General features: G+C 40.5%; 1 protein-coding gene across 2 annotated transcripts in view; it reads right to left on the minus strand.

Annotated features, from left to right (window-relative positions):
* RANBP10 (RAN binding protein 10) overlaps positions 1–24,644 on the minus strand; it is a 136,601-nt gene that overhangs the window by 72,458 nt on the left and 39,499 nt on the right. For both annotated transcript variants that reach the window (XM_077132770.1, XM_077132769.1), the window contains exon 3: positions 6,349–6,401. In XM_077132770.1, the coding sequence (XP_076988885.1) occupies positions 6,349–6,401 (53 nt within the window). The remainder of the gene's footprint in view (positions 1–6,348; positions 6,402–24,644) is intronic.

The following is a 24,644-nucleotide window of genomic DNA, read 5'->3' on the forward strand; positions in this document are numbered from 1 at the left end:
AATATTTCTTGGCTAGTTGGTAAACCAGAAGGCTGGTATATTAAATCATCAATCAGTTGATTGCATCTGTAATTAACTAAGGTATACCTCCTACCCACAAGATAATCCAATCAGCTAAATACTTTAAAGGGAGGAGAAAGATTTTTTTCACTACTTCAAGGCCAGCAAGCTTTTCCTGTGTTCATTCAGACCCTTTTTCGGAGTTGCCAGCTTCACAGCCTGCCCTGTGGAATTTGGACTCTTCTGTTCCCACAGTTGTGTGAGACACCTTTATAAATCTCATATTTACAGGTATCTCCTGTTGGTTCTGTTTCTCTAGAGAATCCCAATATAACCTCCATTATTTATTTTTTTATTCTTTTTTTTTTTTTTTAACACATCTGTTCATACCCTGGATAAAAGGAGTGTCAGACACAAGGTTTTAACAATCACATGGTCACACTGTAAAAGCTTTATAACTATACAATCACCTTCAAGAATTAAGGGTACTGAAATACAGTTTAACAGGTACTTCCCTCTAGCCCCTCCAATACACCACAAACTAAAAAGGGATATCTATACAATGCATTAAGAATAACCTCCAGAATAACCTCTTGACTGTTTGAAATCTCTCAGCCACTGAAACTTTATTTTGTCTCATTTCTGTCTTTTCTCTTTTGGTCAAGAAGGCTCTCTCTATCCCATGATGCTGGGTCCTGGCTCATCCATGCAGTCCTGTCCCACACTGACAGGGAGATTTATGAGCCTGGGAGTCATATCCCATATAGGGGGGAGGGCAGTGAGTTCACCCACTGAGTTGGCTTAGAGAGAGAGGCTACGGAGGTGACTCTTAGGCATGATTATAAGTAGGCTTAGCTTCTTCTTTGTAGGAATAAATTTCACAGGAGCAAACCCCAAGATCGAGGGCTTAACCTATTGATTTGGTTGTCTCCACTGCTTGTGAGAATATCGGGAATTCCCCAGATGGGGAAGTTGAATATTTACTCCTTTCTCTCCAGTTAACAAGGGAAGTCTGCAAATACTTTTTTATTCTCTTCCCAAATTACTCTGGGATATATCAGGCATCACACCAACCTGTACAAACCAACAAGATCTCACACCCTAGTCAAGATTCCACATAATTATGGTGTGCAAATAAACTGACCGTACAAGTTAAATTAGGTAACGTGCTACCCAAAATATAAATTTTGCACCAAATAAACACCTCTCCCTTTTGGTCTTACATAGAAGATGAAGTTTGAAAATATGGACCATAACATCATTTACCCTGAAAGACTATTCTTAATGGGGAAATAAAAGGCATTTCCACCACAAAATAGAAGCAAGATCAGAAACATAAAAGAGAACTGTCAGGGCGGGCCATGATGGCTCAGCAGGCAGAGTTCTCGCCCACCATGCCAGAGACCCTGGCTCAATTCCCGGTGCCTGCCCATGAAAAAATAAGAAAGAACTGTCAATGAAGATCAATAGAATAATTCATGGTAAAACAGATTTTAAGCATCAGTAACGAGTATAATATATCTCAATATGCCCGAACACCAAGCAAATGCAAATAGTTTGACAAAGAAACTATTAGTACTAATGAGTTCAACAGAATTGTAGAGGCCCATGGTAACACCACAAAAAAAAAATCAATCAACATTTCTTCAGATTGTTGCTGTATATCCAGGCTATAGCAAATGAAAAGAACTACATTTACCCATTGATGAAGAGAATATTAAATTTTCTCAATTCAGACAAAATCTATTTAGAGAAAATTTGATGGAAAACTTGAAAAAATGAACAGATATATGTCATTTCTGGTTTTGAAGACTAAATTTTCAGTAAAGTTGACATTTCCCAAACTAACACTTTAGATTTACTACATGACATTTTATTTTAAATGACAGTAAGACATTTTGGAAATTTAACAAAAGTCTGGTTAGTAGGGGCATGAAGCAAACAGGCACACTGCTAGTAACATCCAGAAATGGTCTGATCCAGCAAAATATAAGGGTTACAAATTCAGACATCATAAGTATATTATTAACACTTTTTATAAATAATACCAGAAAACAAAATAAGTAAATAAAATAAGGACTTTGCACAAAGGTGTCCTGCACTGTTCAAAACAACAAAATACTCTAGACAAATACATTCAATAAGGAGGAAAAAGGTTGGTCAACCATGGTACATCCATGCAAAATGACCCACACAGACCTAATGATGTATGACCAAACTCAGGCAGAAAGAAAACATGTGTGAAATCCTAGAATGAGCTGGGACTCAGCATCAAGGGATTGAGGAAACCTTCTCAATTGAAAGGGAGTAGAAAGAAATGAGACCAAATAAAGTGTCAGTGACCAAGAGATTTCAAATAGAGCTGAGGTTATCTTGGAGGTTATTCTTACGTATTATGTAGATAACCCCTTTTTAGTTTAAGGTGTATTCGAGAGGCTACAGGGAAATGCCTGAATATGTAGAGCTGTGTTCCAGTAGCCATGTTTCTTTAAGATGATAGCATAATGACATAGCTTTCACAAGTGACTGTGTGATTGCGAAAACCTTGTGTCTGATGCTTTTATCTACGATATGGACAGATGAGTGAAAATATGGATTAAAAATAAATAATAGGAGGAACAAATGTTAAAATAAATTGGGTAGAGGGAAATACTAGTGGTCAATGAGAGGAAGGGGTAAGGGGTATGGTATGTATGAGTTTTTTCTTTTTAGTTCTTTTTCTGGAATGATATAAATGTTCTGAGAAATGATCATGATGATGAATACACAACTATGTGATGATATTGTGAGCCACTGATTGCACACCAAGTGTGGTGGTTAGATTCAGTTGTCAACTTGACCAAGAGAAGGTACCTAGTTTTGTTGCTGTGGACATGAGCCAATGGTACGTGAACCTCATCTGTTGCTGATTACGTCTGCAGTTGGCTAGGAGGTGTGCCTGCTGCAATGAATGACGTTTGACTTAATTGGCTGATGCTTAAATGAGAGAGCACAACGTAGCACAGCCAAAACAGCTCAGCATACCTCATCTCGGCACTCGCAGCTCAGCCCAGGCCTTTGGAGATGCAGAAAGAAGTCACCCCAGGGAAAGTTGTTGGAACCCAGGGGCCTGGAGAGAAGGCCAGCAGAGACCATCCTGTGCCTTCCCACATAAGAAACAACCTCAGTGGAAAGTTAGCTGTCTTTCCTCTGAAAAACTAACAAAATTAATCCCCTTTTATTAAAAGTCAATCCATCTCTGTTGTGTTGCATTCCGGCAGCTAGCAAACTATAATACCAAGTATGGAATGTTCATACATTAAGAATGTTCGTGTTGTATGTTGATTGGTTTTATTAATAAAAATTAAAAAAAAAAAAAGAACATGTGCCAACCATATATTCTTACACTTATCTCAGAAGGGTGATGTGAATGTTCACATAGCTCCTCCAAGCAAATGGGGACAACATGCAATACTGATCAGCACACAATTAAAGCCCCAACTGGACGGCCAGCAAGCCTGGAGATACATGAACCCTCAAACATCTCAACTGAAGTCATCACCAAAATCCTAGGGATTTGGTCCCAGTTGAGGTCACCCCCACCCCCTACCAATTTCACATTCACACAGCTCAATTAGCTTTCATTTCAACCTAGAGCCTTTTCCTCTGGAAAATCAGAAGCAGCCAGTAAAAAAGGTTTTAGCTGCTACCATCCCCCATCCCAATTTCACACAAAAAAATTTATTCAAGTAGCTTCTGGCCCAATTGTTTACGAATGCTGGTACTTTCAGTTTTGGAGAATATATGATCATCACAGAAAAAAAAAAAAACAGTAAAAGCACTAAAGAGGACTGTGATCGTCCAAACTTAGCATTGGGATGAATAGTGGCTGGCCTGCCATCACTCCTGAGAGGGATACTCTCCAATCCACCCCTGTCTGACCTGTGCTAGGTCTGCCTAGCCATTCTAACAGCCCTGGATCCTGAGAAAGCCAGAGATATGCATCCTTGCCAGAAAGGCACACTATCTGGATGCAATATGATTCCTACTTATTACCTCAAGGAATAATGAGGGAGATGATCAAATATGACCTGAAGGAAAACCCGCATAGTCTGGCAACGTGAAAATGAAGACAAGCGCAATATTCAGGAACACTTAGGCATCCCCTTCCTCCAGCCAAAAGAGATACACAAAATGGTGCCAACTTTTCTGATCTGTTAGTGTGGAGACCAACACACCACAACCACTATCTCTAAGGCTCTTCTCTTCCCTAGAGGCCCTCCTCTATGCCTAGTTCAGGTATGACTTCACAAAGCCCAAATTGTTAGATTTTACAACTTTAAATTAGCAGTGTCAAGCACCTAAGAAGCCGCTGGCTACAGATTAGCCCAGAGGCATGAAAAGTCCCATCTTATGAATAAAGGAAGCAGACTAGGCCATTTCCACACAACCCCATCACAGTTCAGTCCAGGCAGACCCTGAAACTACTCCCAGCTCATCTGCTCCACTCCATGGATTCCAAACCCAATGGCCAAGCAAAACAGGCTTTTTTTTAAGGACGATAAACAGATGGAATCCAGAACACCAAGCCCAGCACAAAGCCAAAGGCAAAATCCTAAGACCACCTAAAACATAGATCCAAGAATTTCTTGATGTAAGGGCATTTGCTTTTATTTATTTTGCTTTAATTGTATTTTTTATACTTAAAGCACACAATATATTCTCAAAAACAAAAAAAAAAAATTCAAAAGCTACCTAAGTGAAAAATCCCCTTCTCAACCCTGTCACCAGCCACTCCACTCCTTTCCAAAGGAACAGCCAATATTACTAGTTTTCCTGTAAATTTCCAAAGAAATTCTGTGCACGAACAAGCAGATACAGATATGTTCCTTTTACTTTTTATTCTCCTGCATTTTGGGAGTATATTATACATTGTTCTATGCCTTACATTTTTAACTTAGAAATATATCCTAGAAATTACTCTATATCGGTGTCTAAAAAGCCTCTTCGTCTTTTTATAGCTGCAGAGTATTCCCTTCTATAGATGAACAAAAATGTATTTAATCAGTGTTTAAGGCTGTTTAAACTGTCATCCAATAACAGACGATGGTGGTACATTAAGCTTATAAAAGTCTCTTTTCTCCTTGACCAAAGAAATGCATAAATTCAATGAACATATTTAGAGAAAAAAAAAAGAATCAGTTTACCTTTAATAGGAAGAGAGCTTATTTTTTCTGAGCTCTTTGTTCATTGAGAGGCAGAGCTATGGACACTCCAAACACACAACCTCAGCCCAGGTCAAAAACTTATATAACAGAACATAGCCACACATTACACAAGGAGGCCAAATATGACACACACATTCTGATTAATAAAAGACTGATTTGCACTCAAAGAAAAAAAAGTCAAAAAAAATTTTAAAAGTGAAGAAAAAAAAAGAAGAACAAATAAATAAATAGATAAGAAAAGAGTCAGAATCACAGATTCTGATAACTGGATGAATCCTAAGCAAGTCTAGATTTCAAATACTTGAAATCAACCCATAAGAGAAAAGTCTATGATTGTTATTAAACATAGATCAGAAAAAAATATAAGGTATATGTGCCATTCCCTCTTTGGAGAAAGCAAGCTTCATTCCCTGTGTCATAGGCATAAAGAGTGGAGGGCCTGAGCAAAAACAGAGAGGCTTTGCCTGCCCCCAGATACTGTCAGGGACGTTTGCACCATGCACTTCCGGCACCCAAAGAAACATGAGACCATCTTTTGGAACCCACCAGCTTGTGGTGAAGAGGCTTCTGTCTCCTCAAATGGAACCCAGTCCAAGACTGGGCAAAAGTCAGCTAAAAGGGTGGTGGAGGAGGCACATCTGTAGGGCCCAGAGCATTCCATTAATCTGTCAACCCAAGGTTCATGCACATCCTCCAATTTATTAAGAAATCACTTCAACCATGTTCCACATGGGAAGTCACTTAAAAGACTTTGATCTTTAACATGGTGAAGTAACAAAGAAGCAGGGTCGGCAGTAGCCTTCCTCTCAGTATATACCTGAGTCCCAGGCTGGTCAGCAAAGACCAATGAAAGTGAGGGCTATTGAGGCGTATCCCTGTTGGGAGCAAGCACAGGTCACTTGATTGCGACTGCAAACAGTTCAAATTCCATGAATGACAATCACTCGCCAATTAATTTTTGGAATGGAAGCCCACACCATTCTGGTCCAATGACCACCTTTCAGGATTCTCCACCCAAAGGCTTGGCTGGGGGCATGTGGCCAGCAAACAAGGCCCCATCCAATCTCTTGGCTGCCACCATGACTGTCAACACAAAATAGGTCAGGACAGCAGAGCAAATGTTCTCTTACTAATGACTCACCAGGAAGTCTGTTCATGTTGACACCTTGAGCTGAGAGTCCTATTCCCATGTACCTTCAAAAGAAGACACATAAAAACATTTGGGTTAGCAAATAATTATGCATATCCCTTCTCAAATATTTATCGGTAAAAGACAAAAAAAAAAAAAAGGAAAAGGAACAAATGCAGAGACTTTTCTTAACATATTAGTGGTTATTGGAGAGGCTTTACATGTTTATCTTCTAGGGGAAAGCACCTTAATGCCTTCAGCAGCCAGAGAAATGGGAGGTAGTGATTGTAACCATGAACCACTAACTTCAGTTTCTGAAAAAAGCTTCCTGAAATCACTGCTTCCAGTCCCTTGACTTTCTGGCTCCAACTAAGGCAGCAGACTGCATTCTTGAGAAGTGCCTGAAATAAGCAGCTCAATCCTAGGTAACACATGGCAGAGCAATGAAGGATTACACCTACAGAGACAAGCTACTATGCAGCAAGGACCAGAACATGGAAAAGATACAGTAAGCCTGGACCTGCACAGGATCATCAAGACCCCTCACAAAGAGCTTCTTCTCTGGGTGTCTCAAAATTTACTACCTTCTCCAAAGGGGAAATTTTAACTTCCCCAAGTTGAATTCTTGACAGTCTCACAAGCAGTGGGGACAATTAAAGCAATAGGCTGAGCCCCCCATCTTTGGGTTTGTTCATATGAAACTTAATCCCACAAAGGATAGGTTAAGCCTACTTAAAATCAGGCCTAAGAGTCACCCCCAAGAGAGCCTCTTTTGTTGCTCAGATGTGGTCTCTCTCTCCAGCCAACACAACAAGCAAACTCACTGCCCTCTCCCTATCTACATGGGATACGACTCCCAGGGGTGTGGACCGTCCTGGTAATGTGGGACAGAAATCCTAGAATGAGCTGGGACTCGGTATCAAGTGATTGAGAAAACCTTCTCAACCAAAAGTGGGAAGAGTGAAATGAGACAAAATAAAGTGTGAATGGCTGAGAGATTCCAAACAGAATCAAGAGGTTATCCTGGAGGTTATTCTTACACATTAAACAGATATCACCTTGTTAGTCAAGATGTAATAGAGAGGCTGGAGGGAACTGCCTGAAAATGTAGAGCTGTATTCCAGTAGCCATGTTTCTTGAAGATGATTGTATAATGATATAGCTTTCACAATGGGACTGTGTGATTGTGAAAACCTTGTGTCTGATACTCCTTTTATCTATCTTATCAACAGACAAGTAAAACATATGGAATAAAAATAATAGGGGGAACAAATGTTAAAATAAATTTAGTAGATTGAAATGCTAGTGATCAATGAAAGGGAAGGATAAGGGGTATGGTATGCATGAATTTTTTTCTATTGTCTTTTTATTTCTTTTTCTGAAATAATGCAAATGTTCTAAGAAATGATCATGATGATGAATATGCAACTCTGTGATGATACTGTGAATTACTGATTATATATGTAGAACAGAATGATCATAAGTTAAGAATGTTTGTGTTAGTTTCTTGTTATATTTTTAAAAGAAATTTAAAAAAAAACACTTATTACCTTCTCCCCCATATAACCACTGCTGGCATTCCAGATCATTCAAAGCAGGAATTCATCCAAAGCTGGGGAACAGTAATATGTGAGGCCCCTGAGACCTTCATGCTTCCCACTCAAGGTCCCTATACAACTAAGTCACCCACAGCAACATGAGGGCTCTGCTGCACCAACTTTATCAGATGTCTCAGTGGCACTTAGGAGAAAACATGTCAGAAAAGGAAATGAGCATTTCTTTTTTGCCTAAATATTTGTAATATACAAAGAAATAGTGAGTTTACTTCCCCCAAGAAGTTAAAAATAAGCAAAACATCGCCTACCAATTACCACTACAAGTATAAATAAGTTCTTGAACAAACAGTACATAACTTCAGGGTATAGGGGATAAATTATATTGCATGCTATGGGGATATGTTTTACAGGAAAACATCAATAGTACCGCAACAATACCAGGAGTACATAACGAGGGGAGGGACAAGAGTTAGGGAGAGGTTTGGATTTTTGGTTTGGTGAGTGTGTATTTATTGGCTATCTTTCTCTTGGGAACAATGAAATTATCTAAAATTGAGAGTGTTGATGGACTATTGAGTTTGGATATTATACATGAGGTCCAGTACATGGAGGTGGCTGAAAGACACAGACTGAGAAGCAGACTGGTGAACGACGGTGTAAACAAAGGATCAAATACAGTGCTGCTTCAAAAAGGAACACAGTTGTGAGGTATACAATGATGTGAATAAGTCTGTGGGACATTTGGTGGGGCAAAATAAGCCAGAAACAAAGGAGCAAATATTGTATGATCTCATTCACAAAATATAAGAAAATTGGGGCTTAAATTGTAAGCTTTTATAGAAGTCACTTTTAGCCCAAAGTGTTATTTCTGGATTTTGAGGGACTGTTTCATATACGTATAACCTGTTATTTAGAGATAAGAATGAAGCCGACTGGGTCGGTATTAAGGTAATTCCAAATACAGGGGTAAGGAAGACATTGCCTGTATTTCAGAACTTCACCTACTCTTTGAGACCAAAGGAAGAAAGTTTTATTATGTTCAGAACCTAAATTTTCTGTAGCACATAATCTTACTCAACCTGTCTAGAAAGATCATTTAAACAATCCAAGCACAGGGAGCCCAGAATAAGAATGAGAGCCTTTAATCCTGTATACTTAATATAATGCCTAGATACATCTCAAAGTATATTAAGCAGATAATCAAAAGTATTGTCAAAATCCCTTGAGGGATGGGAGAAAAAGAATGGAACTATTAAACTTTACCACTGGGGAAACCCCAGATACTGTGCCAAACCTTAGGGTCACGCAAATCAACAGTCCAAGACCTTGATCTTCAGGCCTGCTCTTGGGAAGCTTAAGTACGTAGCAGAGTAGTTTAACCTACCTACAGGTATGCCTAAGAGTCACCTCCAGAGGACCTCTTTTGTTGCTCAGATGTGGATTTTCTCTCTCTAAGATTAACTCTGCAAATAAAACCATTGTCTTCCTCCCTACATGAGACATGACATCCAGGGATGAAAGTCTCCCTGGCAGCGTGGGAGATGACCGCCAGGGATGAGCCTGGCCCTGGTACCATGGGATCAACAATGCAATCCTGACCAAAAAGGGGAAAAGAAGTATAACAAATAAGGTATCAGTAGTTGAGAGAGTTCAAATAGAATCAAGAGATTACACTGGAGGTCACTCTTACACATGCTTCAGTTAGACATTGCTACCTATCATAACTTGCCAAACTGCAACCAAAACTGTTCCTGCCGATCTAGGGCGTTATATAAGATTCCACAAAGGTTCCATACACTAGGGTAACTTTTTAAAACCTACAATTGCCAGTTGGGTCCCTGGGACACATAAGTCCTGAAATGCAGAAGGGCAAGCCTCTCCAAAACATCAACTAGTTCTATCCCCCTATCCCATATTATCAACAGCATATTCCAACATGAAAAAGTTAGAATGGGCATAGCCCAAATAACCCTAAAGAGTGGGAAAAAGATCAAAGGTGAGGGTGGAATTACACAGAGAAGGTCAGAGTTAACAAATGAGTATGAGTACTGAATCATTACACTAATATTTCTTTTAGCCTCCAATACCTTAGAGCAGCTAGAAATAAAAACCTAAAATTGTGGAATTGCAACCCATACCAAATTCTGAAATCTGTTTCTACAACTAATTGTTGCAATGTATTTTGAAATTTTATTGCTTTTATGTATATATGTTATTTGAAGAGAAGGAGGAATATAACAGAGAAGATAGGATTTAACTAATGAGTATGACTGCGGAATCATTATATTGATATTTTTGTCGGTCTCCAGTGTCTTGGAGCAGCTAGAAGAAAAAATGAAAAATTGTGGAACTGTAACCCAAACCAAAGTTTAAAATCTGTTCTATTACTGCTTGTGAAAATGTGCTTGGAAATTCATTGCTTTTTTGCATATATGTTTTTATCAAAAAAAAAAAAAGAAAAAAAAGTCAAGTGTGATGATAAAAAATATTCCTTCTAGCCTCCTATATTCTGGAGCAGCTAGAAGGAAAAATCTGAGAGGATGGTATGGTAGTCCATGACAAACTCTGGGATCTACCCTGTAGCTACTTATTGAAGAATGCTCTGAAAAGTATTGCTTTTTTCTTTGCTTTGTATATATGTTAAATTATACATTAAAAAAATTTTTTTTAAAATGTGCTTAGAAATTTATTTTGCATATATGTTATATTTCACAATAAAAAAAAGTTCAAAAAAATAAGAAAAACAAATCACTACCTTCTAGGACTAAAATAGTGGGAACCTCCTGTACCCCCACCCCCCCCCCCACACACTCGCAAAGACTAAAGCCCACAAATGGGCTTCAACAGGTAGCTGTGGTGTTTCGAATACTCCAAACACCAAATAAGAGCTGAGGTATAACCTCAGGAAGGTGACAGGACAGCTAAGTGTGATACCACTGTAAGCTTAGACCTAGCCCATGGCAGGACTCCATATGAAGTAAGGCCCAGATCAATAAAATGGTGACTATAAACAGAATAGAAAAGAGCCAGAAGTGTCCAGGAGACACAAGACCCTGAATCTGCCCTCTTTTCACCAGAGCCTGGATGGAAGGAACTACTGACAACTCCTTCTACCTCTCTCTGCTCACTACAGACTCTCTAATGCATCCACTTACATCTAAGTCACTTCCCAAACGGGTATCCTGGATGGGGACAAAAAAATAGATACCAGACAAAGAAAGACCCATGTTCCCTATAAGGCTGACCAGTGGGGATCAGTCCCCTGCACCTAGTTTCCCTGGGGCTCCAGGGTGGGGGGCCAGAAAACAGTTAGCCATTCTTTTCCAGACTATGGCACCTGCCCAACATTAGGCCCTTCTCCTCAAAGGATGATGTCCCCAAGGAGAAGCTGAGGGTCTGTCAGGTAGATAGCCACCCCAGGTCCCAGAGATAGGAAGGAGCAGATCAGGAATCCAAGCGAGTTGTCTCTCCTTTACATGAACCTGTCTCTGACCCAAAGCACTCCCAGGGCTCCCAAGCTGATCCTGGGCTATTTGCAGGTCCCCTCACCATTAGTTTTAGAGCCTCATGACAAATGGAACTTGGACGATCTGGTGCTGCATCCCCCGTAATGAGCACTGGCCTTGATAGACACGGTGGCCCAAGTGAGTGTGTGCTGACCTGAGTTCACCCTGTCTTATTTCATGGATGTGTACAAAAACTCTGACACTCAGGTTCAGATCCTTAAAAGACAATGTCAGTCAAAAGACCAGAGAACACGAAATAAATAGCTTTAGCTGTGCCTTCCTGTGTCTAGTCTTCCTGTGAAGTCCCAGTCTTCCTGTGAAGAAATCCCACTGAAAATTCAAGACAATCAAGTTTAAGATACATCACCTTTCTAAGGATGAGGCATAAGCACCCTAAAACTATAATAGTTACTCAATAGCATTTACCAACTTTGAATTAATCATATTGTCATTTATTCACCTAGTCTTTTAAAATTCCCACCAAAACTGGTAAGGCACTTTGCTGCACAAAAGGGGTCCTGCTATTTTTCAGTGGGGGAGTGGGGGGCAAGTTTTGTTGCACCAGCTCTATTGGTCCCTGTGCCTCCCTGGACCTCAGAGCAGACAAATTATATCACCAGCACTTACTGTTAATGACCGTCAGATGCACTGGAAAAGGGAGCTGTAGCAACCTCAGGAATATGTCTTCTGGAGCTGACCAATCAGGCTGCTCCACCATCTTCCCCAGGATATGGAAGGAAGAAGGGTACTGGCATTAATACAGTAAAGCTACATGCTCTACTGGGCACTTTACACACTTTGTACCTTTTCAGAGAAGGTATCCAGAAGAAGGACTAGGGTCAAAGGTCAAGGACACTTTACATACAGCAAAGCCACACCTCTGAGCTTATATTTTCAATCCACTTTTAACAAGCCTGGCTCTAATTTCCCAGCCCTTCACAGATTAGAGACAGCAAACTGGGGTGGAGAAGGGAGTAGGTCTATTATCAGAAGGACAGAGAACAAACCAAGAGCCTTCCTGCCAGAGGACCCCAAAGAAACAAGGGCCCTCTTTACTCCTTTCTGAAATAAATCCTTCCCTTCTATAGAACTACTCCATCATATAAATATCAAAAACCCTGGAAACAGAAAAGAAATCCCACCACTTCATGCAACCAGGGTATTAACAATTTTTATAATACTTCATTCCCTCAATATGTTTTTCTATGAATATATTTATATGGTTATAATCACCCTACTTTAAAAAAAATCTTGTAGAAGGATTCCCCCTATTTCCACATAACCTTCAGGACCTTTATTCCAAATATACCTGGTTAAAAAGCGATCACATGAGATTGCCTTAATCTGACCACTTGCAAGTGGCTGTACATTTATATTCTGTTTGATCCTTACTGTAAGGAACTCTACAAACCTTTCTACATACATTTTCCCATCTTGGACTCTTTCTTCCCTCCCCTAATGCTGCATGCACCCAATTACCTGCTTCCTAACACTACCAGGGTCTCCCATACCATGGCACCCCTGCCAGTCCCCTATCTGCAGTCAGTGCTTCTTTGTCCACCTTGGGCTAGTCACAAGACTAGATTTTTGTTTGTTTGTTTTTTCGGAGATGGGGGGAAGCTTCCAACACCCAAATAAAGTACAGGGCAGTAAGGGAAGGCTCTGACCCACCTACCTTCCTACTGCCATCATACCGGCAGAAGCCAGGAAAACACACTGACCAAAACTTGTCTCACAGGGGTTAGGAAGAAGGAAATGGGAGGGGAGAGGAAAAGTAAGGGAAGGGAAAGGAGTAAAGAAAAGAAACAGCATTTCAGAGAGGGTGTTCCATGGTTCAAAGGGAACTTGTCTTCTGCTTTGTTTTGTTCTGACCAGCATTTGGGACACGGAGTTGGGAACTTAATTGTCAAAGACACAGGCCAATACAGCCTGAAGCCAGACAAAAATGCTCAGTCCTTCCTAGAGATGTACAAACTGCCTGCCACCTCCTACCAGAAGGGGCCAGCTTCAAAAAACATCAGGATTACTGATTGTATATGTAGAATGGAATGATTTCTAAATGTTGTGTTAGTTACTTTTTTAATTAATAAAAAAAAAACAAAAACATCAGGAGCAGAAGCTGCAAAAGCCTGCTGGCAGGATTTCCAACGGAATAAAGCCTACACATTTTCCCAAAAAAACACCATCCCAAATTGGCTTCCTGACTTTATATGGCAGAGGCTGACAAATGCAGGTGTCCATTCCCTCAATGCCTCAACTGATCAAACAAAAAATGGCCCCAAGTACCATGCAATCATAGGGCCAACATGTACAGGTGCAACAGTGAAGGGGTTCCCTGACTGGGAAGCCAGCCATTCATCCTGCCCTGTTCAGAGGGGCCTGGGCCTCTGCCTAACAGTGCCCTTGAGCCCAACACAGGTTTCCTGACACATAAGATGATGGCAAGGCTTTGCTTCCCAGGAGTTGCATAAGCACTAACTTCAGGGGAAGTTCTTGGTGATAACATGACAGTGAAGTGACTGAAGAGTATCAGGAAACTAGGACCTCTGAGCCTAGAAGCACAAAGATGTTTTATCCTTCTGAAGCTCCCACCCAGCAAATAGGCACTTAAGAAAAATCTGTAAACCAACTGACTGCCAGGACACAAAGATCATATACTTTTCAAAAATACCTTGGGAGGACACTATCAAGAAAGTAAAAAAAGGCCGGGCCACAGTGGCTCAGCAGGTAAGAATGCTTGCCTGCCATGCCCGAGGACCTGGGTTCAATTCCCGGTGCCTGCCCATGTAAAGAAAAAAAGAAAGAAAAAAAAAGAAAGTGAAAAAACAACCCACAGAATGGGAAAAAAATATTTGCAAATCATGTATCTGATAAAGGACTTGTATCCTTGTACCTCAAACATCTAAAGAACTTTTACAACTCAACAATAAAAAGACAAACCAGTTTAAAAATGGGCACAGGGTTTGAACAGACATTTCTCTAAGGAAGATAAATAAATGGCCAAGCACATGAAAAGATGCTCAATATCATTAGTGAGCAGGGAAATGCACATCAAAACCATGAGATGCCACCCCATACCCAATAGGATGGCTATAAGCAAAACAAAATCCTTGTTGGCAAGGATGCAGAGAAATTAGAACCCTCATATGTTGCTGACGGGAATGTAAAATATTATAGTTGCCATGGAAAGCTGTTTAGCGGTTTCTTAAAAAGGTAAACATAAGAGCTACCATATAACCCAGCAATTCCACTCCTAGATATATACCCAAGAGAACTGAAAACATATGCCCATAAAAAACTTGTAAGTATGAACTTGTTCATAGCAGCATTATTCCTAACAGCCCAAAAGTTGAAACAACCCAAATACCCATCAAAGGAAGATAAATAAAATGTGGTATATCCATACAATGAAACATTATTCAGCCATAGAAAGGAATGAAGTTCTGATACATGCTACAATGTAGATGAACCTTGAAGGCACTGTGTTAAGTGAAAGAAGCCAGACACAAAAGACCATATATTGCAGGGGTTCCACTTACACAAATGTCCAGAATAGGCATAATCCACAGAGATGGAAAATATATTAGTGGTTGTAAAGAACTGGGGATAATCAAAGGGCTGGGGATAATCATGACTGCCAATGGGTATAGGGTTTCTTTCTGGCATGATGAAAATGTTCTGGAATTAGACAGTGGTGATGGTTGCACAACTCAGTGAATATGCTAAAAATCACTAAATGTACACTTTAAAATGGTGAATAATACTTCAATAAAGCAGTTACTAAAAAAAACAAAAGCAAAAACCCTGACCTAAACAAACTTCCATTAAGACTCACTGGGAGCCATGGACAGCCAGTTAGAGAAATCCCAAGGGTAAGCCCTCACTAAGCTAGGGAGGACTCCCTTCCAGATAAGGCCTTATGAGAACAGACTAGGGAGGAAGAGTGGTCCACTGGGTCTCCGGTTTAGGTCCATTTCTGTGTTCCAAACTATCCTTTCACCATGAGTCAGCAAGGCTTTTCTGTGCTGGGCCCACAGTCCGTACATGATAGAGACTTGGGCCCAGTTGTATGTTTTAAAGGCTTCAAAGGAGAACTGACTTTGATATTCTTCCTGTTTCCCAGACAAAGTTAGGAATTACGTTCTTGCCGACACAGAGGAAATTGCTTCACTCAAACAGCAGAGGTGACATGCCAGGCCACCTTAGGGTGGTACAAATGGAGGAGGTCGAGGATCACCCAGGAACGGTTATGCTTGCCCACCAACACACAGCTCTAGTTCCACAACTTTCTAGGGGAATGAAAAACCACAAAGGCACAAATGCTGAAAGCACAATTGACTTGGGTCTCCTCGCAGAGACGGCCCCTTCAACTCTAGTATCTAGTCCTCAATACCTTTCAATAAACTCTCTGCTCCAGAGCTTGGGATGACCTGGAAGCCTGTGTGCAAACCTGAGGCTTAACATGAGAACTCAAGTGGCTGAGCTGGGATGCAGCAGCCTGAGGAGGTGAGCACTACACTCAGGCACCATGCCACCTCCTGGTGTCAGTGACAGAGGGACTAGGCAGCCCCACAGAAGTCTAAGCTGCATCATCACATGAGGTTAGAACTGCCCTGAGGTTTTAGATAAGGTTCAAGGGGGGAATGAGCCCTAATTCTCCAAACACTGGTGCCATTAAAAGTCTTTTCCAAATCCCAGAGTGATTCGATCAGTGAGTGGAAAAGTATCTGCAGAGCCCCCTTCAGGGAGTGGTGAGAATGGGGAGAAATTCAACTTCCCCAAGTTGAATTCTTGATATTCTCACAAGCAGTGTGGACAACCAAAGCTATAGGCAGAGCCCCCAGTCTTGGGGTTTGTTCATATGATATGGAGAGGATGGAGGGAACTGCCTGAAAATGTAGAGTTGTGTTCCAGTAGCCATGTTTCTTGAGGATGACTGAATAATGATACAGCTGTCACCATGTGACTGTGTGATTGTGAAAACCTTGTTTCTGATGCTCCTTTTATCTACCTTGTCAACAAAGGAGTAGAACATATGGAATAAAAATAAATAATAGGGGGAACAAATGCTAAAATAAACAAATTTAGTTTAAATGCTAGTGATCAATGACAGTGAGGGGTAAGGGGTATGATATGTATAACTTTTTTCTTTGTTATCATTTTATTTCTGTTTCTAAATCAATGCAAATGTTCCAAGAAATGATGAACATGCAACTAAGTGATGATATTGTGAATTACTGATTATGTATGCTGTTTTATTTTTTCTTTATTTTTTTAATTAATAAATAAATTTTTTTAAAAAAGTCTTTTCCAAAATTGTGGGTTTCTAGTATGACAAAAAGATGCAGGTTTTATCTTCCAGTAAGTCTTCAGGTACTTGAAGACTGTTACCTAACTAGTCTGAGATAAGAAGACAGGGTTGGAAAAAAAGAAAAGGTAGGAGAACCCTGTCAGTACACTAAAACTCCACCGACCTGTATACTTTAAACAGGTAAATCATATAGTATGTTAATTATATCTCAATAAAGCTGTTTTTTATAAAAAGCTACACAGAAAAGACAGTCCAAGATCATCAGCTATAACATTTGCTATTACATAAAGCCTTTCCCTCTCTTCAGGTTTGGGAGTTAAGATTCAGGGAGATAATACCTTCATATGCTCTTTCTCTTAAAGTTGTCATCTCTACTCAAAAACAAAAACACAACATTTGGATAAGTGTTTATCCAGTTCTGAGATCCCCAAGATCAATAGTCCAACCTAAACATCTAAACACAAGAGATGGAGACTGTGGTAGATTCAGTCGTCAACTTGGCCAGGTGAAGGCACCTAGTTCTGTTGCTGTGGACATGAGCCAATGGTATGTGGACCTCATCTGTTGCTGATTACATCTGCAGTCGGCTAGGAGGCACGCCTGCTGCAATGAATTATGTTTGATTTAATTGGCCGGTGCTTAAATGAGAGAGCTCAACGTAGCACAGCCTTAGCAGCTCAGCATACTTCATCTCAGCACTCGCATCTCAGCCCAGGCCTTTGGAGGTGCAGAAAGAAGTCACCCTGGGGAAAGTTGTTGGAACCCAGAGGCCTGGAGAGAAGGCCAGCAGAGACCATCCTGTGCCTTCCCACGTAAGAAAGAACCTCAGTGGAAAGTTAGCTGCCTTTCCTCTGAAGAACTAACAAAATAAATCCCTTTTATTAAAAGCCAATCCGTCTCTGGTGTGTTGAATTTGGGCAGCTAGCAAACTAGAACAGAGCCTAAGCTTACATTCACCTTGGATGCAGGAGATATAGCCTCTGGAAGGAAGGAACCTACAGCCTACATGTGGTGAAGTACAGAGCCCAGCAACGCTGGGCACACATAGGTACTTAACAAACCCCTAGGGCTTCACCTACCCCTGACTGGGGAAGAACTTCTGTCCAAAGCCAAAGGCTCTTCCAGCCACATTTTGCTGGGAACTTCACCTTCTAGCTAGTTAGAGGTTCTAAGAAGTGAGTGCTGAACACAGCCACACCACTGACAGACTTTAGCACCATGAGATGATTAAATAACTTACAACAACAAAACTAGTGACAAAACAGACACAGGGCAAGTTCTTCTCTATCCACTGAAACATTCTAAAAAAACTCCCCCCTCAATCACCAAAAATGTGTCGCATGTATAGTATTTTGCCAGTTTCTGGACTGATGTGGTCTCAGCTCTCCAACAGTCTACCAAGATTGGAGTACAACAATAAGGAAAGGGCAGAATGAAAAGCCCATATTCAAACATGTTCCCCAGGATACTTGGCAGTACCTCTGCACATCAGGAAGAGGAAGACTGACATTAGAAAGCCACGCTGATACTGCTTGTCTTCATGCTGATCTCTGGAGATACTCTAAAATGAGGTTTGGTTTTTTAAGCTTTTGATTCTGAAAAAATTTCAAACTTACAGAACAATTACAAAAATAATACAAACCCACACCCAGATACCTACATCCAATAACTTTAACATTTTGCCACATTTGCCACATCATTACAGCTATTTATCAATCCATCCATGGGTCTATCTATACACCTACTTTCTAAACATTTGAGAGTAGATTGTTATATCATGCTCCTTGAACTCGTAATACTTTCATGTACATATCCTAAGACCAAGGACATTCACTTATGTAACCACCGTAAAAGTTTAAGAAATTTAACACTGACATAAAACTGATTATATCTAATTTCAATTTTTTCATATGTCCCAGTAATGTCCTTTTGGGCCTTTTCTTCTCAGTTATGAGATTCAGTCCAGGATTATATATTGCATTTAACTGGCATTGTCTCTTTAGTCCCCGACTCTCTCTTTTTTAATTATGGAAACATATATATACAACGAGTAGGTTTTTAGGAGCTGTTAGGTCCGAAGAGGAATAACTCACATGTGATAAATTTCTCTGTATACAGCTCCTGGCGATCATTCATCCTTACCATAAAAATCTTCCACGCCCAGTGCTTGGGAGGTCAATGAGAAGCCACTGAAGGTTTCTTAAAAGGGCACAGCTAGCCCTCTCTTTCTCCGCCGGCCCGCCCTCCTTCTCCCCTCTCTTTCTCCGCCGGCCCGCCGCGCGGCGCCCATGCCCCGCAGCAGCCGACCGGCCCGCCCTCCTTCTCCCCTCTTCCCCCTCCTGCTCCGGCGGCTCTCCAACCACCACGGTGCCCTCTTTCCCCACCTTCACCGGCTCCTCCGCCACCAGCCTCGACAGCCTTGCCGCCCTCACTTTTCCTCCTCCAGAACAGCTACTGGGGGATGGAGACCATACAGAGCAGCTCCCGGAGCCACGACGGAGATCAAAGGGACAGCGTACCCCATCCTGGAACGGCTGACTGTCTGGGAGAACCAGCTCCGGTGAGAACACTGAGGGACGCGGGCTTTCCTGGGCGGGACGGCAAGCGGCCGGAGTCCCTCCCTTCCTCCTTCCCAGGCCAGCTGGCAGAATTGGGCAGGCGGTCCCCTCAGGCCGCGGCGGCTGGCGTCCCCACCACGCGAGGCCCCCCGGACCAACTGAAAGAGTTGTGTCAGAAATCCCCAGACTGCGGAGAACGGTGACCAGGGGGTCCCTTCCAAACACGTGACTTCCCGGTCCGCGTGGGAACAGTGCACTCTCCCGGGCTGTGACAGCTGGCGCCCTTCCGCCACGCTTGGCGCCCTGGGCCGACTAGGAAATTTGGTCGGGCGCTCTCACGTGCTGCAGTGGCCGGCGACCTTCCCCGCGTTCGGACCCCCAGACCGGCTGGCACTCCTCCAAGACGCTTCGGCTGCCAAACCTCCCCTACGGCGAGAGTTTTCCAGAGTTAAAGGACCCACAGCAACTTTTACTGGTGGATCCCGTAGACAAACGTGTGCCACGAGCGCCACCTACTGGGCACGATAAGAAAAACAGAACCCAGAGATTTCACGGAAAAATCTTAAAACCTGTGGGGTCCAACACTCAGGGAAATCTGACTAAATGCCCAGACGCCAGCAGAAGATAACGGATCACGCTCAGAAAATTGAAAATATGGCCCAGTCAAAGGAACAAACCAATAGTTCAAATGAGATACAGGAGCTGAAACAACTAATGCTGAATATACGAACAGAAATGGAAAACCTCTTCAAAAACGAAATCGATAAATTGAGGGAGGACATGAAGAAGACATGGGCTGAACATAAAGAAGAAATAGAAAAACTGAAAAAACAAATCACAGAGCTTATGGAAGTGAAGGATAAAGTAGAAAAGATGGAAAAAACAATGGATACCTACAATGAGAGATTTAAAGAGAAAGAAGATAGAATTAGTGATTTGGAGGATACAACATCTGAATTCCAAAAAGAAACAGAAACTATCCGGAAAAGAATGGAAAAATTCGAACAGGGTATCAGGGAACTCAAGGACAATATGAACCGCACAAATATACGTGTTGTGGGTGTCCCAGAAGGAGAAGAGAAGGGAAAAGGAGGAGAAAAACTAATGGAAGAAATTATCACTGAAAATTTCCCAACTCTTATGAAAGACCTAAAATTACAGATCCAAGAAGTGCAGCGCACCCCAAAGAGATTAGACCCAAATAGGCATTCCCCAAGACACTTACTAGTTAGAATGTCAGAGGTCAAAGAGAAAGAGAGGATCTTGAAAGCAGCGAGAGAGAAGCAATCCATCACATACAAGGGAAACCCAATAAGACTATGTGTAGATTTCTCAGCAGAAACCATGGAAGCTAGAAGACAGTGGGATGATATATTTAAGTTACTAAAAGAGAAAAACTGCCAACCAAGACTCCTATATCCAGCAAAATTGTCCCTCAAAAATGAGGGAGAAATTAAAACATTCTCAGACAAAAAGTCACTGAGAGAATTTGTGACCAAGAGACCAGCTCTGCAAGAAATACTAAAGGGAGCACTGGAGTCAGATACAAAAAGACAGAAGAGAGAGATATGGAGAAGAGTGTAGAAAGAAGGAAAGTCAGATATGATATATATAATACAAAAGGAAAATGGTAGAGGAAAATATTATCCAAACAGTAATAACTCTAAATGTTAATGGACTGAATTCCCCAATCAAAAGACATAGACTGGCAGAATGGATTAAAAAACAGGATCCTTCTATATGCTGTCTACAGGAAATGCATCTTAGACCCAAAGATAAATATAGGTTGAAAGTGAGAGGTTGGGAAAAGATATTTCATGCAAATAACAACCAGAAAAGAGCAGGAGTGGCTATACTAATATCCAACAAATTAGACTTCAAATGTAAAACAGTTAAAAGAGACAAAGAAGGACATTATATACTAATAAAAGGAACAATTAAACAAGAAGACATAAAAATCATAAATATTTATGCACAGAACCAGAATGCCCCAAAATACGTGAGGAATACACTACAAACACTGAAAAGGGAAATAGACACATATACCATAATAGTTGGAGACTTCAATTCACCACTCTCATCAATGGACAGAACATCTAGGCAGAGGATCAATAAAGAAATAGAGAATCTGAATATTACTATAAATGAGCTAGACTTAACAGACATCTATAGGACATTACATCCTACAACAGCAGGATACACCTTTTTTTCAAGTGCTCATGGATCATTCTCAAAGATAGACCACATGCTGGGTCACAAAGCAAGTCTTAACAAATTTTAAAAGATTGAAATCATACACAACACTTCCTCGGATCATAAAGGAATGAAGTTGGAAATCAATAATAGGTGGAATGCCAGAAATAAATTCACAAATACATGGAGGCTCAACAACACACTCTTAAACAACAAGTGTGTCAAAGAAGAAATTGCAAGAGAAATTAGTAAATACCTAGAGGCGAATGAAAATGAAAACACAACATATCAAAACTTATGGGACGCAGCAAAGGCAGTGCTAAGAGGGAAATTTATTGCCCTAAATGCCTTTATCAGAAAAGAAGAAAAGGCAAAAATGCAGGAATTAACTGTCCACTTGGAAGAACTGGAGAAAGAACAGCAAACTAATCCCAAAGCAAGCAAAAGGAAAGAAATAACAAAGATTAGAGCAGAAATAAATGAAATTGAAAACATGAAAACAATAGAGAAAATCAATAAGACCAGAAGTTGGTTCTATGAGAAAATCAATAAGATTGATGGGCCCTTAGCAAGATTGACAAAAAGAAGAAGAGAGAGGATGCAAATAAATAAGATCAGAAATGGAAGAGGAGACATAACTACTGACCTCACAGAAATAAAGGAGGTAATAACAGGATACTATGAACAACTTTACGCTAATAAATACAACAATTTAGATGAAATGGACGGGTTCCTGGAAAGACATGAACAACCAACTTTGACTCAAGAAGAAATAGATGAACTCAACAAATCAATCACAAGTAAAGAGATTGAATTAGTCATTCAAAAGCTCCATAAAAAGAAAAGTCCAGGACCAGACGGCTTCACATGTGAATTCTATCAAACATTCCAGAAGGAATTAGTACCAACTCTCCTCAAATTCTTCAAAATAATCGAAGTGGAGGGAAAACTACCTAATTCATTCTATGAAGCCAACATCACCCTCATACCAAAACCAGGGAAAGATATTACAAAAAAACAAAACTACAGACCAATCTCTCTAATGAATATCGATGCAAAAATCCTCAACAAAATTCTAGCCAATTGAATCCAGCAACACATTAAAAGAATTATACATCATGACCAAGTAGGATTCATCCCAGGTATGCAAGGATGGTTCAACATAAGAAAATCAATTAATGTAATACACCACATCAACAAATCAAAGCAGAAAAATCACATGATCATCTCAATTGATGCAGAGAAGGCATTTGACAAGATTCAACATCCTTTCCTGTTGAAAACACTTCAAAAGATAGGAATACAAGGGAACTTCCTTAAAATGATAGAGGGAATATATGAAAAACCCACAGCTAATATCATCCTCAATGGGGAAAAATTGAAAACTTTCCCCCCTAAGATCAGGAACAAGACAAGGATGTCCACTATCACCACTATTATTCAACATTGTGTTAGAAGTTCTAGCCAGAGCAATTAGACAAGAATAAAGAAATACAAGGCATCAAAATTGGAAAGGAAGAAGTAAAACTATCACTGTTTGCAGACGATATGATACTATACGTCGAAAATCCGGAAAAATCCACAACAAAACTACTAGAGCTAATAAATGAGTACAGCAAAGTAGCAGGCTACAAGATCAACATTCAAAAATCTGTAGCTTTTCTATACACTAGTAATGAACAAGCTGAGGGGGAAATCAAGAAACGAATCCCATTTACAATCGCAACTAAAAGAATAAAATACCTAGGAATAAATTTAACCAAAGAGACAAAAAACCTATATAAAGAAAACTATAAAAAACTGCTAAAAGAAATCACAGAAGACCTAAATAGATGGAAGGGCATACCGTGTTCATGGATTGGAAGACTAAATATAATTAAGATGTCAATCCTACCTAAACTGATCTACAGATTCAATGCAATACCAATCAAAATCCCAACAACTTATTTTTCAGAATTAGAAAAACCAATAAGCAAATTTATCTGGAAGGGCAGGGTGCCCCGAATTGCTAAAAACATCTTGAGGAAAAAAAACAAAGCTGGAGGTCTCGCGATGCCGGACTTTAAGGCATATTTTGAAGCCACAGTGGTCAAAACAGCATGGTATTGGCATAAAGATAGATATATCGACCAACGGAATCGAATAGAGTGCTCAGATATAGACCCTCTCATCTATGGACATTTGATCTTTGATAAGGCAGTCAAGCCAACTCACCTGGGACAGAACAGTCTCCTCAATAAATGGTGCCTAGAGAACTGGATACCCATATGTAAAAGAATGAAAGAAGACCCGCATCTCACACCTTATACAAAAGTTAACTCAAAATGGATCAAAGATCTAAACATTAGGTCTAAGACCATAAAACAGTTAGAGGAAAATGTAGGGAGATATCTTATGAATCTTACAACTGGAGTGGTTTTATGGACCTTAAACCTAAAGCAAGAGCACTGAAGAAAGAAAGAAATAAATGGGAGCTCCTCAAAATTAAACACTTTTGTGCATCAAAGAACTTCATCAAGAAAGTAGAAAGACAGCCTACACAATGGGAGACAATATTTGGAAATGACATATCAGATAAAGGTCTAGTATCCAGAATATATAAAGAGATTGTTCAACTCAACAACAAAAAGACAGCCAACCCAATTACAAAATGGGAAAAAGACTTGAACAGACACCTCTCAGAAGAGGAAATACAAATGGCCAAGAGGCACATGAAGAGATGCTCAATGTCCCTGGCCATTAGAGAAATGCAAATCAAAACCACAATGAGATATCATCTCACACCCACCAGAATGGCCATTATCAACAAAACAGAAAATGACAAGTGCTGGAGAGGATGCGGAGAAAGAGGCACACTTATCCACTGTTGGTGGGAATGTCAAATGGTGCAACCACTGTGGAAGGCAGTTTGGCGGTTCCTCAAAAAGCTGAATATAGAATTGCCATACGACCCAGCAATACCATTGCTAGGTATCTACTCAAAGGACTTAAGGGCAAAGACACAAACGGACATTTGCACACCAATGTTTATAGCAGCTTTATTTACAATTGCAAAGAGATGGAAACAGCCAAAATGTCCATCAACAGAAGAATGGCTAAATAAACTGTGGTATATACGTACGACAGAATATTATGCAGCTTTAAGACAAGATAAACTTATGAAGCATGTAATAACATGGATGGA

This window comes from Tamandua tetradactyla, chromosome 16, assembly GCF_023851605.1.
Source record: "Tamandua tetradactyla isolate mTamTet1 chromosome 16, mTamTet1.pri, whole genome shotgun sequence".
Taxonomy (NCBI): domain Eukaryota; kingdom Metazoa; phylum Chordata; class Mammalia; order Pilosa; family Myrmecophagidae; genus Tamandua; species Tamandua tetradactyla.